Here is a 14512-nt window from a genome sequence, read left to right as displayed (position 1 = left end):
AAGATTAAAAAGACAGAACAAAACCTTCAAGAGATGAGTGATGGCTTCAAGAGAAAGAATCTAAGAGTAATTGGCCTTTCTGAAACAGAATGAGAAACAGAAACCACCTTGGAACAAACATTCCGTGAGATTATTGAAGAAAACTTCCCTCATCTTATCAATGATGCAAAAATTCACACCCAGGAGATTCAGAGAACCCCTGCAAGACAACAAATGAGAAGACCAACTCCTAGACACATAATAATTTGCCTAAACAAAGTAGGTATAAAAGAAAAAATCCTAAAGGCAGCAAGAGAAAAAGGTCAGATCATCTACCATGGAAAACCAATTAGAATAGCAGCAGATTTATCTATAGAAACCCTGCAGGCTAGGAGAACTTGCAGCCCTATCTTCAAAGTCCTAAAAGATAAACAATTTCAACCAAGAATAACCTACCCAGCCAAGCTAAGCTTCCTCAGTGAGGGAAAATTAAAATCTTTCCCAGATATCTAATCCATAAGAACTTACACTGCCACCAGACCACATCTACATGAAACACTTAAGAAAGTACTAAACACAGAAGGAAAAAAGAACAATGTTCTTCACAAGAGTACAGGAAAAAGAGTAAAATACACATGAACCAACTCCAGAACCAAAAGAAAGACAACAAACCAAGAGGAACAACAACAACTCTATAAGAATTCTATGATAGGGACTAACGCTCACATTTCAATAATTAGCCTAAATGTGAATGAACTAAATGCACCACTGAAAAGACACAGAATGGTAAAATGGATAAAATATCACCAGACAACAATATATTGCCTTCAAGAAACCCATCTCACTAGAAAGGACACGCACAGACTAAAAGTAAGAGGATGGGAAACAAATTTTCAGGTGAATGGAACACAAAAGAAAGGAGGAATCATGATTCTAATTTCAGACAAAATACCACTTAAGCTATCAAAAATTAAAAAAGATACAGAAGGCCACTACATAATAATAAAAGGCTTACTCCATCAACAAGAAATATCTATCCTAAACATATATGCACCCAACATAGGAGCACCAACTTTCATAAAGCAGCTTCTAGGAAAACGAAAGATACTAACTCTAACAACATCATAACTGGGGACTTTAATACCACACTCACAACCCTAGACAGATCAACAGGACAAAAAATCAGCAAAGAGATCCGGAATCTCAATGTGACTCTTGACCAAATGGACTTAATTGATACCTACAGAACACTTCACCCAACGACCACAGATAATACATTCTACTCAGCACCGCATAGAACATACTCTAAGATCAACCACATACTTGGCCATAAATCAAGCATAAAGAAATTTCAAAAGATCAAAATTTTGTTATGCACCTTCTCAGACCACAGTGGAATAAAAATAAACATCAACACCAACAAGCTTCCCCCCAAACCCACAAAGGCATGGACACGAAACAGCATGATGCTAAACAACTCCTGGGTCAACAATGAAATCAAAACAGAGATTAAAAGATACCTGGAAACAAATGAAAATGAAGAGACATCTTACCAAAATCTCTGGGACGCCATGAAAGCTGTAATAAGAGGGGAATTCATATCCCTACAAATGCACATGAAGAAAATGGAAGAATCACAAATCAACAGACTAACAAGTCAACTTAGAAAGCTAGAAAAGCAAGACCACCAAAACCCTAACTGCAGCAGAAAAGTCCAGAACACCAAAATAAAAGCCCAAATCCTGTACATAGAAGACAAAAAGATAATACAAAAAAATCAATGAAATAAAAAGCTGGTTCTTCGAAAGGATAAACAAGATCAATGGTCCCTTAGCTAGACTGACCAAGAAAAAAAGAGAAAACGCCCAAATAAATACAATCAGAAACACAAAGGATAAGTCACATCTGACCTCAAAGAAATACAAAAGATCATTAGAGTCTACTATGTACACTTGCATGGAAATAAACTGGAAAAACTTAAGGAAATGGAAGACTTTCTGATATCACACAACCTGCCTAGTAGTTTCAAACAAGATGAAATTGAGACCCTAAATAGACCAATAACAATCAATGAAATTGACTGTGTAATAAGAAAACTAACTACACACACAAAAAAGCCCTCGACCAGAAGACTTTCCAGCAGAATTCTATAAGACATTTAAGGAGGAGCTGATACCAATCCTACTGAAAGTATTCCAGGCGATTGAGAAAGATGGAACCCTCCCCAAATCATTCTATGAAGCTAACATCACATTGATACCCAAGCCAGGTAAAGACCCAACAAAGAAAGAGAACTATAGGAAAATAACTTTGATGAACACAGATGCCAAAATTCTCAGCAAGATCCTAGCAAACTGGATTCAACAACACATCTCAAAAATCATCCATCATGAACAAGAAGGCTACATCCCTGGGACGCAAGGCTGGTTCAACATTCTCAAGACAAAAAATGTAATTAAATACATCAAAAGACATCAGAACAAAAACCACATGATTATATCATTAGATGCAGAAAAAGCTTTTGATAAAATTCATCACCCTTTCTTGATAAAAACCCTTGAACATCTAGGCATACAGGGAACATACCCCAAAATAGTAAAAGACATCTATGAGAAACCCACAGCTAGCATACTCCTAAACAGACAAAAATTGGAACCATTTCCCCTGAAAACTGGAACAAGACAAGGATGCCCACTCTCTCCCCCCCTGTTTAATATAGTATTGGAAATCCTAGCTAGAGCAATCAGAAAAGAGAAGGCGATCAGGGGTATCCAAATAGGAAAAGAGAAACTCAAGTTATCCCTCTTTGCTGACGACATGATTGTGTACCTTGAAAACCCAAGAGAATCTGTCAAAAGCCTCCTTGCACTGATAAAGGACTCTGGCAAAGTCTCAGGGTATAAAATAAATGTGCAAAAGACAATCGCATTTCTTTACGATAAACAAACAGAATAACAAACAAACAGAATAATAAACAAACAGAAACCCAAATAAAAAACACAATCCCATTCATAATAGCCACAAAAAAAAAAAATAAAAAGAAATACCTTGGCATCTTCCTAACCAGAGATGTGAAAGACCTTTACAATGAAAACTACAAAACACTGCTCAAAGGAATCAAGGATGACATAAACAAGTGGAAAAACATTCCATGCTCATGGATTGGAAGACTCAACATTATAAAGACGTTCATTCTATCTAAGGCAATCTACAGATTTAATGCAATACTCATCAAATTACCAGCAACATTCTTTGCAGAGCTAGAAAAAACAATACAGGAATTCATATGGAAACACAAACGACCAAGAATAGCCAGAACAATCCTCAGCAAAAAAAACAAAGCAGGAGGTATCACACTACCAAACTTTAAACTTTACTATAACGCTACAATCATCAAAACAGCTTGGTATTGGTACAGGAACAGGCATATAGACCAATGGAATAGAACTGAGATTCCAGAAACAAAACCTGAATTTCTCAACCAACTCATCTTCGATAAAGCCTCCACCACCCACCACTGGGGAGAGGAGAACCTATTCAGTAAATGGTGCTGGAAAACTGGTTGACCACATGTGGAAATCTCAAACAAGACCCCTATCTATCCCCATACACAAAAATTAACTCTAAATGGATCAGAGACCTAAATGTAAAACCTCAAGTCAGAAGAACCTTAGAACATGCAGGACACACCCTTATGGTAATTGAAACTGGCATCCAATTCCTGAACAAAACCTGAAACCCATAGGTCATAAGAGAGAAGATAGACAAGTGGAACCTTATTAAACTGACAAGCTTCTGCAAAGCTAAAGAAACCATCAAGAGAGCAGGGAGACAGCCCACAGGCTGGGAAAAAGTATTTGCCAACTCCAGGTCTGACAAAGCCTTAACATCTTGGATCTACAAGGAACTCAAATGTGCTGAAAAGAAAAAAACAAACAACCCCATTATAAAGTGGGTAAAAGATATGAACAGACACTTCTCAAAGGAAGACATCCGAGCAGCCAACAGACACATGAAGAAATGTTCAACCTCACTAATCATCAAGGAGATGCAAATCAAAACCACACTGAGATACCACCTAACTCCAGTCAGAATGGCAGTTATCAATAACTCAAAAAATAAGTTGCTGGAGAGGCTGTGGCGAAAAGGGAACACTTCTACACTGATGGTGGGAGTGCAAATTAGTGCAACCTCTGTGGAAAACAATGTGGCAATTCCTAAAAGTTCTAAATATCGACCTCCCTTATGACCCTGCAATCCCCCTGCTCGGAATATACCCTGAAGAACTCAAATCACTCTATAAAAAAGATACCTGCACGCATATGTTTATTGCAGCATTGTTCACAATAGCAAGAACCTGGAACCCAGCCATGCTGTCCATCAAAAGATGACTGGATTAAAAAAAAATGTGGTACATATACACGATGGAATACTACGTAGCCATAAAAAAGAACAAAATCATGAATTTTGCAGCAACCTTGATGGAACTAGAGTCTAATACTGAGTGATCTCTCACAGAAACAAAGATCTGAGTATCACATGTTCTCACTCATATAGTGGACCTTGAACATCCACCATAATACTATTAAAAAAAAAGACTGACAGTGCTGGGAAACTATGGGGGGAGGGGAAGGGAGGTGGGGTTAACGGTATTCAATATCTGTCTGGGGACGGGGAGACACCCCTTATCAACAAGGGTACCTGAATGAAGCATATTTGTATACCCAACCCTTAACTGTACCCCACAATATTAAAATAAAAAATATTGATTTCAAAAGAAAAAAAAATGTTCATCTTTTAGAGCTACATCCTGAGATATTTATTGATACAATGTTATAAAGTCTGGAATTTGTTTAAAAGTAATGTGGAGCAGGAGATATGGATAGCATACAAATAAAACAAAATTATCTATGAGGTTTTAATTTTTTAAACTGGATGTTGGATACATGGAGGTTCATTACATTATTGTCTCTATTTTTGTATGTTATTCTCTCCATATTTCCCATAATAAAAATAAACATAAAAAGAAAACTGAGTGTAAATCCTAAAACGTTATCAAACAAACTGTAGAAACAAAACAATAGGAGGCAGGGAAGACAGCTTTGCCAGTCCTTGTTATATTGTATATATCATACCATCCATGATGAGCACTGTTGTCTCTGGGTTTGTGTTGGCCTTTGCATTGTGAAATTGTCTGAAACCAGCTGAAGAAGCAACTCTGTCCAAATGACATTTGGAGGTGGTCTTTCAACAGTACAGCTTCCCTTACATTACAACTCTGCTACTTTACTGGCAATCAATGTGATATGAACTCATAATCTGCTGCAAAAGATTTTATAGGGTTTCCTGCTTATTAGAAGATCTCTCTTCAGCTGATCATCTAACTCAGTTAAAGCACAGTTCTGTGACTTTTTTTTAGAGTAGAGGAAGAATCCTCCAGAATTTTTAGTGTTGACAAATTTTGTCTTCTCATAAATGTCTCCTCTACTTAAAAAAGAAAGAAAGAAAGCAAAAAAAAAAAAAAGAAAAGAAAAGAAAAAAAAAGGTTTTCTGGTACTTAATAACAAAACAAAACATGAGTGGGAGAAATAATTAATTAATTAAATTGAAGGTTAATTTGCTAAAGAACTGTGAAGTATGATGGAGAAACTAAACAAGTGACGTTTGATGGAGAAAAAGAATGATTATTTTGAGTTTCAATTTTCCAGTAAGTTACGTTTATCTGATGCCTGATCATTGGAGGACTCTAAAGCTCAGAATTATGGAATAACCGGAACTAGAAATCACACATGAAAATAATCACTCCTTCATAGTAAGCAATATTCCAACACTGGTGACTAAGTAATTATTGATAATAATAGAGCTGGTGCTCTTAAATATTGCTCTGTCGCTCTCTACAATGAGAAAGCAAAACCCTCTGAGGACCCAGTGTATCCTTAACTGTGCTATAACCAAAAGTAAGCAGAAAGAAACAGCCCTTTCCTTCTGAAATAAGACACACAGGACAGGTTAAAACACCATTTATTCTTCTTACCTTGCATTTTCTTTTGGAGTAAGAGTGATGTCGCCATCAGATGCAATGTCAATCTCACAGTGCTCAGGTTGAATTCCTATGCCAAAGAGCTGGATATCCTGAGAGGTGTCTGCACCCACTCTGGTGTGATCCTGGTAACAGATTATTAAAGAAAGAAAAAACCACACTTATAAGTAACTCAACAAAAATTTATCACAATAAATTTTAATAACCCAGCAGCATATGAACCAAAACATTAAATAAATCATGACAGAGACACTTGATATCTGACATATTAGAAGTCAAAAGCTTACTTTAACACACTAAAAAAAAAAAAAAACTTAACGACTACAAAAAAAAAAGAACACTTATCAACAGCGATTAAATATTGTTTGAAAACATAAGGAAATTAAACTTGACAACCGAATATCTTTTGTTTCAATTTTCACCTGATCACTTACTACTTAAGTAACCACAGGAAAGCCATTTCATGCACTGAGCCTCAGTTTCTCTTTTGGCAAAATCAAGGACAATATTATTTATTTATCTTAATAGGACTCTTTTAAGGATTATCTGAACTAACAGTGAAAATGTTTTAAAAACAGTTATATAAATTTAAGAACCACTAAAAAGTAGTTTCATGGAAAGTCGTTTAAAAATATTTAACTTAAAAAGCTAAAAACATTGAGTTTCTAATATCAATATTACACAGAATTTTTTTTTCTTGTTTTTTTGAGTCAGAGTCTCACTCTGTTGCCCAGGCTAGAGTGCAGTGGCACACTCATGGTCACTGCAGCCTTGATCTGCTGGGCTCAGGCAATCCTTCTGCCTCAGTCTTCCAAGTAGCTGGAATTATAGGCATGTGCCACCATACCTGACTAATTTTCTTCTTGATTTATTGTAGAGATGAGGTCTCAGGCAATCCTCTTACCTCTGCCTCCCAAAGTGCTGGGATTATAGGTGTGAGCCACCGCACCTGGCCCACACAGAATATTAAAGCCTGTGGGTTATACAATGTACAACTAGTATGATTTAAGTACCTCAAACCTTAGACATATGAGGACTAGGACTATTGGTGACTCAGGCACTGCTTATCCCCTTTGTTTTTTCTATTGTTCTAAAAATAATTTAATAATATGGCAATACCTCCCCTATCCAACAGAGAAAGTATAAGGCTTTGTCTTTCAAAATTAAAATTTCAGAAAAAATTCCTCACCCCTAATCATTGCCCAAATGAACAGCTCTTAAGTCTGTTATAGGGAACTCTCAATAAGCCAAGGGCTATTTGGCCCATATTTACGTTTCTGGAAAAAGTAGAAGAAAAAAGATCAAAGAAGGTTGAAGTTCCTTGCTTCAATTCTAGCTTATTTTTCATTGCATTTTGCAGAGTTACTAGGCAAATCAGAATCTTTAATAAGGCGCTTAACCTTTCACAAGTGGGTAACACCTCTGCATTTAGGGACTTAGGTGTGTGGACTACATAGGCAAGCTGCCTTCAAGTCCCCAGGTCCCTATTCCTTGAAAGTTCATTTCTGTAACTCAAGAATGTATGTTTGAGATTAAAAATGTCCTGATGGTTAGCAGAATTCTCTGTTAGTTGAGGTGTCCCATTTCAAACAGATGTCTTCTTTCTCACTTAATAAAATAAGCCAATAGCTCTAAAAATATGGTCTGAGAACCCATGGAATCTCTAAGAACATTTCAGGAGGCCCATGAGGTCAAAACTACTTTAATAAAAATACCAAGGGTCTGCTGGGTCTATCTAAGATGTTGTTTGCTTTTGCTCTCTCATTTTATCATGTATGTATAGTGGAATTTTCTGGTGCTGTGTGGCATGTGATAATGTTGTAGCTCTGAAGACTAATGGTTGTATGTTTGCTTATATTTGTATATTTAAGTGTTCTCAGTTTTAATGTCTATTACAGCAAATAGACAAGATATAACTTGGATATACACAAGCTATTTGGAGTCCTTGATACTTTTCAAAGACTGTAAATGTGTTCTGAAGTCAGAAAACATGAGAACTGCTGCAATAAGCTACCCAACATGGTGTACCCTGAGAGCAAAATGCCACCTCCCAAGAGACCACATGCCACCTCTACACTTGAAGGGTGATTATGGGACCAAAAGTTATTTCATGCAAATGTAGGTTTAGAAGGGATAGACCCAAAAGAACCTTGCTGTCTAATCTAGCAGAAGTGTCTGCTTTATGCTTGTGTTGATCTCAAGATCTCCTTAGAATTACTCAAAAGTGTAACTTAGAACCTCCAGAGCTTCTGAGGATCTTTATGGGCGAACTCAGATATTCTGAGAATCCCTGCCACTTCACACCAGGAGCCTTATATAGCTGGGCATCACTTTGGCACCTTCTGTTGCCCACTTATGCCTCTCTGAAGCCTAGATGCACCGGAAATCAGCTCCAAGGGCACAGCCCCAGGATGAAACAAAACAGTTGTATTTCCTTCTCAATGGTGACCTGACTGCACTATCCATCCTCTTACTTTTAATGACGGTTAAACTGGATACAAAAGCAAAATTATAAAGATAGGCATCCAAATTCAACTGGGAATTATACACAAATGAATCAGGATTGCAAACATCAATTTATATACACTCATACCTTTAAATAATAAACCAGAAGTTCGTTGAGAGCAGGGTCTGCATTCAGGTTGACTAAGTAGCATTTGTCATCCCCCACTTTGATGCCAGATGTCTCCAGGGAAATTCCCATGCTCTCAAGTTGTCGTTGCCTCTCCTGTGCACAAAAGCAGGAAAATATTTGTTGCTCTAGTCACAAGATGTATCCATGGAAAGAATAAGTCACTGTTTCCAGGGACAATGCCAATCAAATTATACATTCTACTCAGTTCAACCAAGTTTACAGTCTACAATGTGTGACATCTTGTGGCAGGGTTATAGGGGTACCAAAGATGAACCAGATACCATCTTGGCTCTTTAGGAGCTTAAACTCTAGTAGATGGGACAAGACCACATATATAGAATCCCATAGAGGAGAGCATTGGCTATTGGAGGGATACAAAATGCTGAGGTCTTCAAAGGAGGGAGATCATGACATGGTTAAGAGACCAGGAAAAACTTCAGGAAAAGAATATGCTTGAGATGGTTCTTGAAGCATAAGAATTACAACAGAAAGATAAACATAGGGTGTTTGGGGCACAAGGAATAGGGAAGGACAGTAAAGTCTCTGGGCATACTAGATGATTTTAGAGGCCATGAACCCCTGGAAAATATGAGAAACCAGTGAGAGATGGGGCCAGAAGAGCAGGTCAGATCCCTAGTGTAAAAGCCTTAAATTCATTCATTTGCTTATTTGTTCAAGAGATATTAGAGTCTATAATACGGTAGGTACTGATCCAGGTCTGTACAACAATGAACCAAATAAAGCTCCTTCTTTCATGAAAACTTATATTCTAGTGGGAGGACATAGACTGTAAAGAAACAGGCAAGTAAATACAGTATACAGAATTTCCAATGGTATTAAGTGTTATGGAAAAACATAAAGCAATGTACAAGGGATAAGGAATTAGGGGTGTATATGTATATTTGTGAATAATATCTATAAGAAACGTATTAGCAGGAGGTAGGACTAGGTTGCAGTGACTGCTTTTAAGCTACTTGATTGGGATTGTCCAATATTTCCAAATGGTCAACGAGTCTAAAAGTATTCATGAAATGTATAGTGCAGAGAGATTCATAATATATATGGCTTCCTACAGAATTAGACTTTGCTTTATATTTTAACTTAAGCTTATATAGTAGTTTTTTAATAAGCCAAAATAATCAAATACATTGAAAAAACTATGACAAGCTGTATGTTATAAATTCTCTGCCAGTCAGGTAGCCTCATGCTTTGCCAGGTGATCTAAAAATCACAAAACAGGCTTTTGTTTAAATGTGAAGAGCAGAAAATATGAAAGACATTTCCTGCAACCACACTGATGGTTAAAATTCAAATTCAGTGCTCTCTAACACGCCTAGTAAACAGATGGGCCAAATTGTAAGTCAATAAAAGACTCAAAGTCAATGTCTAAAACTGATCTTTGCAATCTCTAGTTCAGCAGCAAGAAGCCTTTAAAAGACTTTACGAGGATGACAGGTGGCTACACAGAAAAGACAACAAATGAACAAGAATCACAATATTTTAGGCCTAAATTATCAAGCTACCTGTGCAATCTCTTCTGTTTTCCTCAGCTTCTCTTCCCAAGTCACTGTTAGTTCTTTTATCAGCTTTTCAGACTCTTCAAGCTTCTCCTTCAGTTCAGGGGCCTTCATGGCCTTTAAAATGAAACCAGAGGTATCTGACTTTCAAAATTTTCCACCATTCTATAAAAGACAATTGCTTACTGTCTTTCTTAAGCAGTTATCAATAGTCTGTCACACACTGTTGGGATGGGTTTTCAACCTTTATTAATCAAATACAATATAAGGGAACATGGCTGTTTCTGTTTCAAGGAGAAAAAGAAATACTAGTGTCTGAAAATGAAACAAATCATTACAGAGTCATTTCATCCATCATACTTAAATTTCACATTTAAAGACCTAAAAGAGACCCAAAGTTCCTCCTTGAATTAGAAAAGTAGGTTAAAAGTCACTAAGAAGATTTCTTTTTCAATGACATTGCAATCATCACACATCACCAATAAACACATTCCAATTGTATTAATCTATTAGGAAAGGTGAAGATTCTTCTTCTTTTTTTTTTTTTTTGAGGCTTTTTGTTTTTGAGTCTCACTCTGTAGCCCAGACTGGAGTGCAGTAGCCGTTCCCGGTCACTGCAGCCTCGACCTGCTGGGCTCCGGCGATCCTTCTGCCTCCGCCTTCCAAGTAGCTGGAACTACAGGTGCGCGCTACCACACCCGGCTGATTTTTTGATTTATTGTATAGATGAGCTCTCGCCAAGTTGCCCAGGTGGGTCTCGAACCTGCGGGCTCAGGCAATCCACTCACCTCAGTCTCCCAAAGCGTGGGATTACAGGCTGAGTCACTGAGCCCAGCTTGTTTTAAAATCTGAATCTGAGTTCTTTAGACTACTTTTTTCCACTGATGGTAATACATTTTGCATATTTATCATTCACTCAGAAGCAAGACATCTGGTTAAAAGCACAGTGGTTTCCCTCTAAGCTTATTCAATGAGAATTACTAAGGAGTCTAAATACAGATGTTTGCAGCTTAAAAGGACTGTAGGGGACTTTACTTGGCAATAATACACTTTGACATCCTACAGTAACATGAGCCTTACAAAGTAAAATCCTGTGAATAAGAAAGATGGTAGAGCCTGGACAAGAAGCTGAAATGGTGATGATCTGGAAGCCAGCTGAGAATGCTGGGGTTGCACAGTATTAACAGAGTCCTGAAAATGGCATTTAGTGCTGGATACAGGTGGACACACATGAAAATTCTAGGTGGTTCCTCTTTTCTTTTTAGCTAGGTATTGCTCTAGCCATCTGACCTAGATTATACAGTCACAGTGGAAATACAAATTAGAAACAAGAGGAAGTAAACAGACAATCCACCTATTAACAAATTCCAGAACCATTATACTTTCCTCCTAGCATCGTGATTCTTTTCAAAGTTTATCAGCATTTTGAATTTTTGTGCATTTTGCTACCCTTCTTGGCATCAATTGAAAAATTATGCTTAATGCACTGAATAATTATATAATGATAAACCCCCCAAAAAGCAACATTTATTGAGCACTTACTATCTGCAAGGCATTGTGCTATGTGTTTTCAAGTATCAATGTTGCACTAGGGGTTAGGGATGAAAAAAATTAATAAAACACAACTTCTTGCACTTTAAGAGTCTACAGTCTAGAAGAAGAGAAAGGCATGTAAACAAACAGCCATGATGCAATGTCAAGATCACCAATTAATAGAGTATTCAGACTCCTGGCTTTGCCTTTTGTTTGTTTTGTCTTCTGTTACTTACTTTTTGATTAAATATGCTGATAGATTAAAGTATTTAAATAGTGTCTGGCACATACGTGCTCTATAAATGATGGCTATTTACACTTTCGATCTTTCTCTCTCCTTCCTTCTTACAGTGGGGTCAGAAGAGTAGTGAAGGAATGTGAACTTAGAAGTGTCAGGTAACACCCGAATCCTGGCATGTGGAAGCCTGTGACTTAGATTAACGCACTTGGCCTTCAATGTACTCCTTTTACCTATTTTTTTTTTTTTAGTTGGATTCTCACTCAGTCACCCAGACTGGAGTGCAGTGGCTGTTCCCGGCCAGTGGCTGCAGTCTCGACCCGCTGGGCTCCGGTGATCCTTCTGCCTCAGCCCTCCAAGTAGTTGGAACTACAGGCGCACGCTACCATGCCCGACTAATTTTTGATTTATTGTAGAGATGAGGTCTCACCAAGTTGCCCAGGTGGGTCTCGAACCCATGGGCTCAGGCAATCCACTCACCTCAGCCTCCCAAAGCACTGAGATTATAGGCTGAGCCACCAAGGCTGGCTCCTTTTACCTATTTCAAATGAGACAGTGCATCACTCAGCAATTTGCAAAAAACACCACCTATTTGGAAGAGTGTTGGTTATTAAAGTTTGGGTAAAGCCAAGGAAAGAAGGTAACAATGCAAAAATATTGATTTGTTTCCTGACAGGGGCTGATATAAATTTAAAAAAATAAAAGGAGATTTCTGAACCATTCCTCATGTTTAATTATTCTTTTTTTTTTTTTTTGAGTTGGAGTCTCACTCTGTCGCCCAGACTGGAGTGCAGTGGCTGCTCTTGGCCACCGCAGCCTCGCCTGCTGGGCTCCGGCGATCCTTCCGCCTCAGCCTTCCAAGTAGCTAGAACTACAGGCGCGCGCTACCACACCCAGCTAATTTTTTGATTTATTGTAGAGATGCGGTCTCGCCAAGTTGCCCATCTGAACCCACGGGCTCAGACAATCTGCTCACCTCGGCCTCCCAAAGCGCAGGGATGACAGGCTGAGCCACCGGGCCCGGCCTAATTATTCTTGATCATGCACTCTCTGTGACTTAACGAGAAGACGATATCTAACTAAATCCTTTTAAAATTGCACAGCCTTGTGAAAACATAGTCTACAATGTTAGTAAGAATAATGTACTTAATTCTTAGGATTTCTCACTGAAAGTTCAAGGGCCAACTGATTTACTGAAGCTTCCTTGGCTATAAGTTTGCTTCCTTGGCTATTAAGTTCCTAGGATAGAAGTCTTGTATTACTCATGTTGGTCTTTGCAACGCTCAGCACATAGCAGATGCCATTAAACACTGAAGTGCTGAACCACACCAGGATGACCTAGAATGGCAAGAAAGCACACCCTCACAAGTCAGATATCATAAGCAGGGAATCTCACAAATAGGGAGCACCAGGCTGATTTTACCTCAGCCTGTGAGAGCTGCTCTTTTAGTTTCTCGACTTCCTCTCGCAGTTCTCGGATGACTTTTGCATTTGGGTCTTCATTCACTACGGCATGGTTCACGATCCTTTTGGCTCGATCTGCATATCTTAATGTGGAAAGAGTCTCTTCATAATTGTCAGCTGCTGGACTGATGGTGGCTATCATAGAAGTCTGGCTGTTGCCCCCCAAATTGTCCTGCAGAGTATTTCAAACAGCATATTAGGAAGCCCATTTCATGCCCAACACATCTGATAAAAGCAGTAAACATACATGTATATTATTCTCCATGAAGAAAATGCTAAGTAGAAATGCATTTGCATGTCACTAATAATTTTATGTGTCCTCTCTATATTCAGAGCAACAAGTAATGCCTGTCAAACAGCATTATGATAGAATACACAGCAATAGAAAATAGCTTTCATTCTGAGTTCCTAGAAATTAGTATGACAATATTGTCAGGAGAGATTTTTGTGTATTTGGTTACCTTTGCACACACTTTTTCTGTCACATCTGAAATAGCCAATTGTTAGTCGGGAAAGAATATTCAAGCAATGAATTACCTTAAGAAGCCAAGTGAGGACTGAATCACGATAAGGCACAAATTTGTTTCTGCCCTTGCCAGCTGCCTGGTCAGCCAGTGATGATATAACCAACCCCAGGGTTGTAAGTGATCTGCCAAAAGATGAAAAATTATTATTAATATGATTATGATGATTAGAGTTGGAGTCTCTAGCCCAGGCTGGAATGCAGTGGCATGCTCACGGACACCACAGCCTTGATCTGCTGGGCTCAGGTGATACTCCTGCCTCAGCCTTCCAAGTAGCTGGAACCACAGCCACACACTACCATGCCTGGCTTTTTTTTTTTAACTTTATTGTAGAAGGCAAGGTCTCACCAAGTTGCCCAAGCTGGTCTCAAACACCTGGGCTCATGCAATCATCTCACCTCTGCCTCCCAAAGTGCTGGAATTACAGGTGTGAGCCATTGTGCCTGGCTAAAAATTATTTTTATGGAATTTGTTTTGTTTTCATAAAACAATAATCCTTATAGGCAATAAGTATAAAATATACAGAACAAGGTTCTAAAATTGATATAACCAAATCTCCATTAGTTTGTCAGGAAGTTGAGA

At 38.2% G+C, this 14512-nt stretch overlaps 1 protein-coding gene across 1 annotated transcript in view; it reads right to left on the bottom strand.

Moving 5' to 3' along the window:
• The window catches only part of KIF13A (kinesin family member 13A), a gene marked incomplete at its 5' end in the record, with an annotated part of 226880 nt that overhangs the window by 65715 nt on the left and 146653 nt on the right, over window positions 1-14512 (bottom strand). Inside the window, 5 exons of the mRNA XM_021712662.1 lie at window positions 6014-6144; window positions 8613-8747; window positions 10178-10288; window positions 13366-13578; window positions 13944-14055. Coding sequence (XP_021568337.1) covers window positions 6014-6144; window positions 8613-8747; window positions 10178-10288; window positions 13366-13578; window positions 13944-14055 — 702 coding nt within the window. The remainder of the gene's footprint in view (window positions 1-6013; window positions 6145-8612; window positions 8748-10177; window positions 10289-13365; window positions 13579-13943; window positions 14056-14512) is intronic.

This window comes from Carlito syrichta, unplaced genomic scaffold (assembly GCF_000164805.1).
Source record: "Carlito syrichta isolate Samal-C Ts95f unplaced genomic scaffold, Tarsius_syrichta-2.0.1 Scaffold303572, whole genome shotgun sequence".
Lineage (NCBI taxonomy): Eukaryota > Metazoa > Chordata > Mammalia > Primates > Tarsiidae > Carlito > Carlito syrichta.
This window is presented reverse-complemented; position numbering and strand designations above follow the sequence as displayed.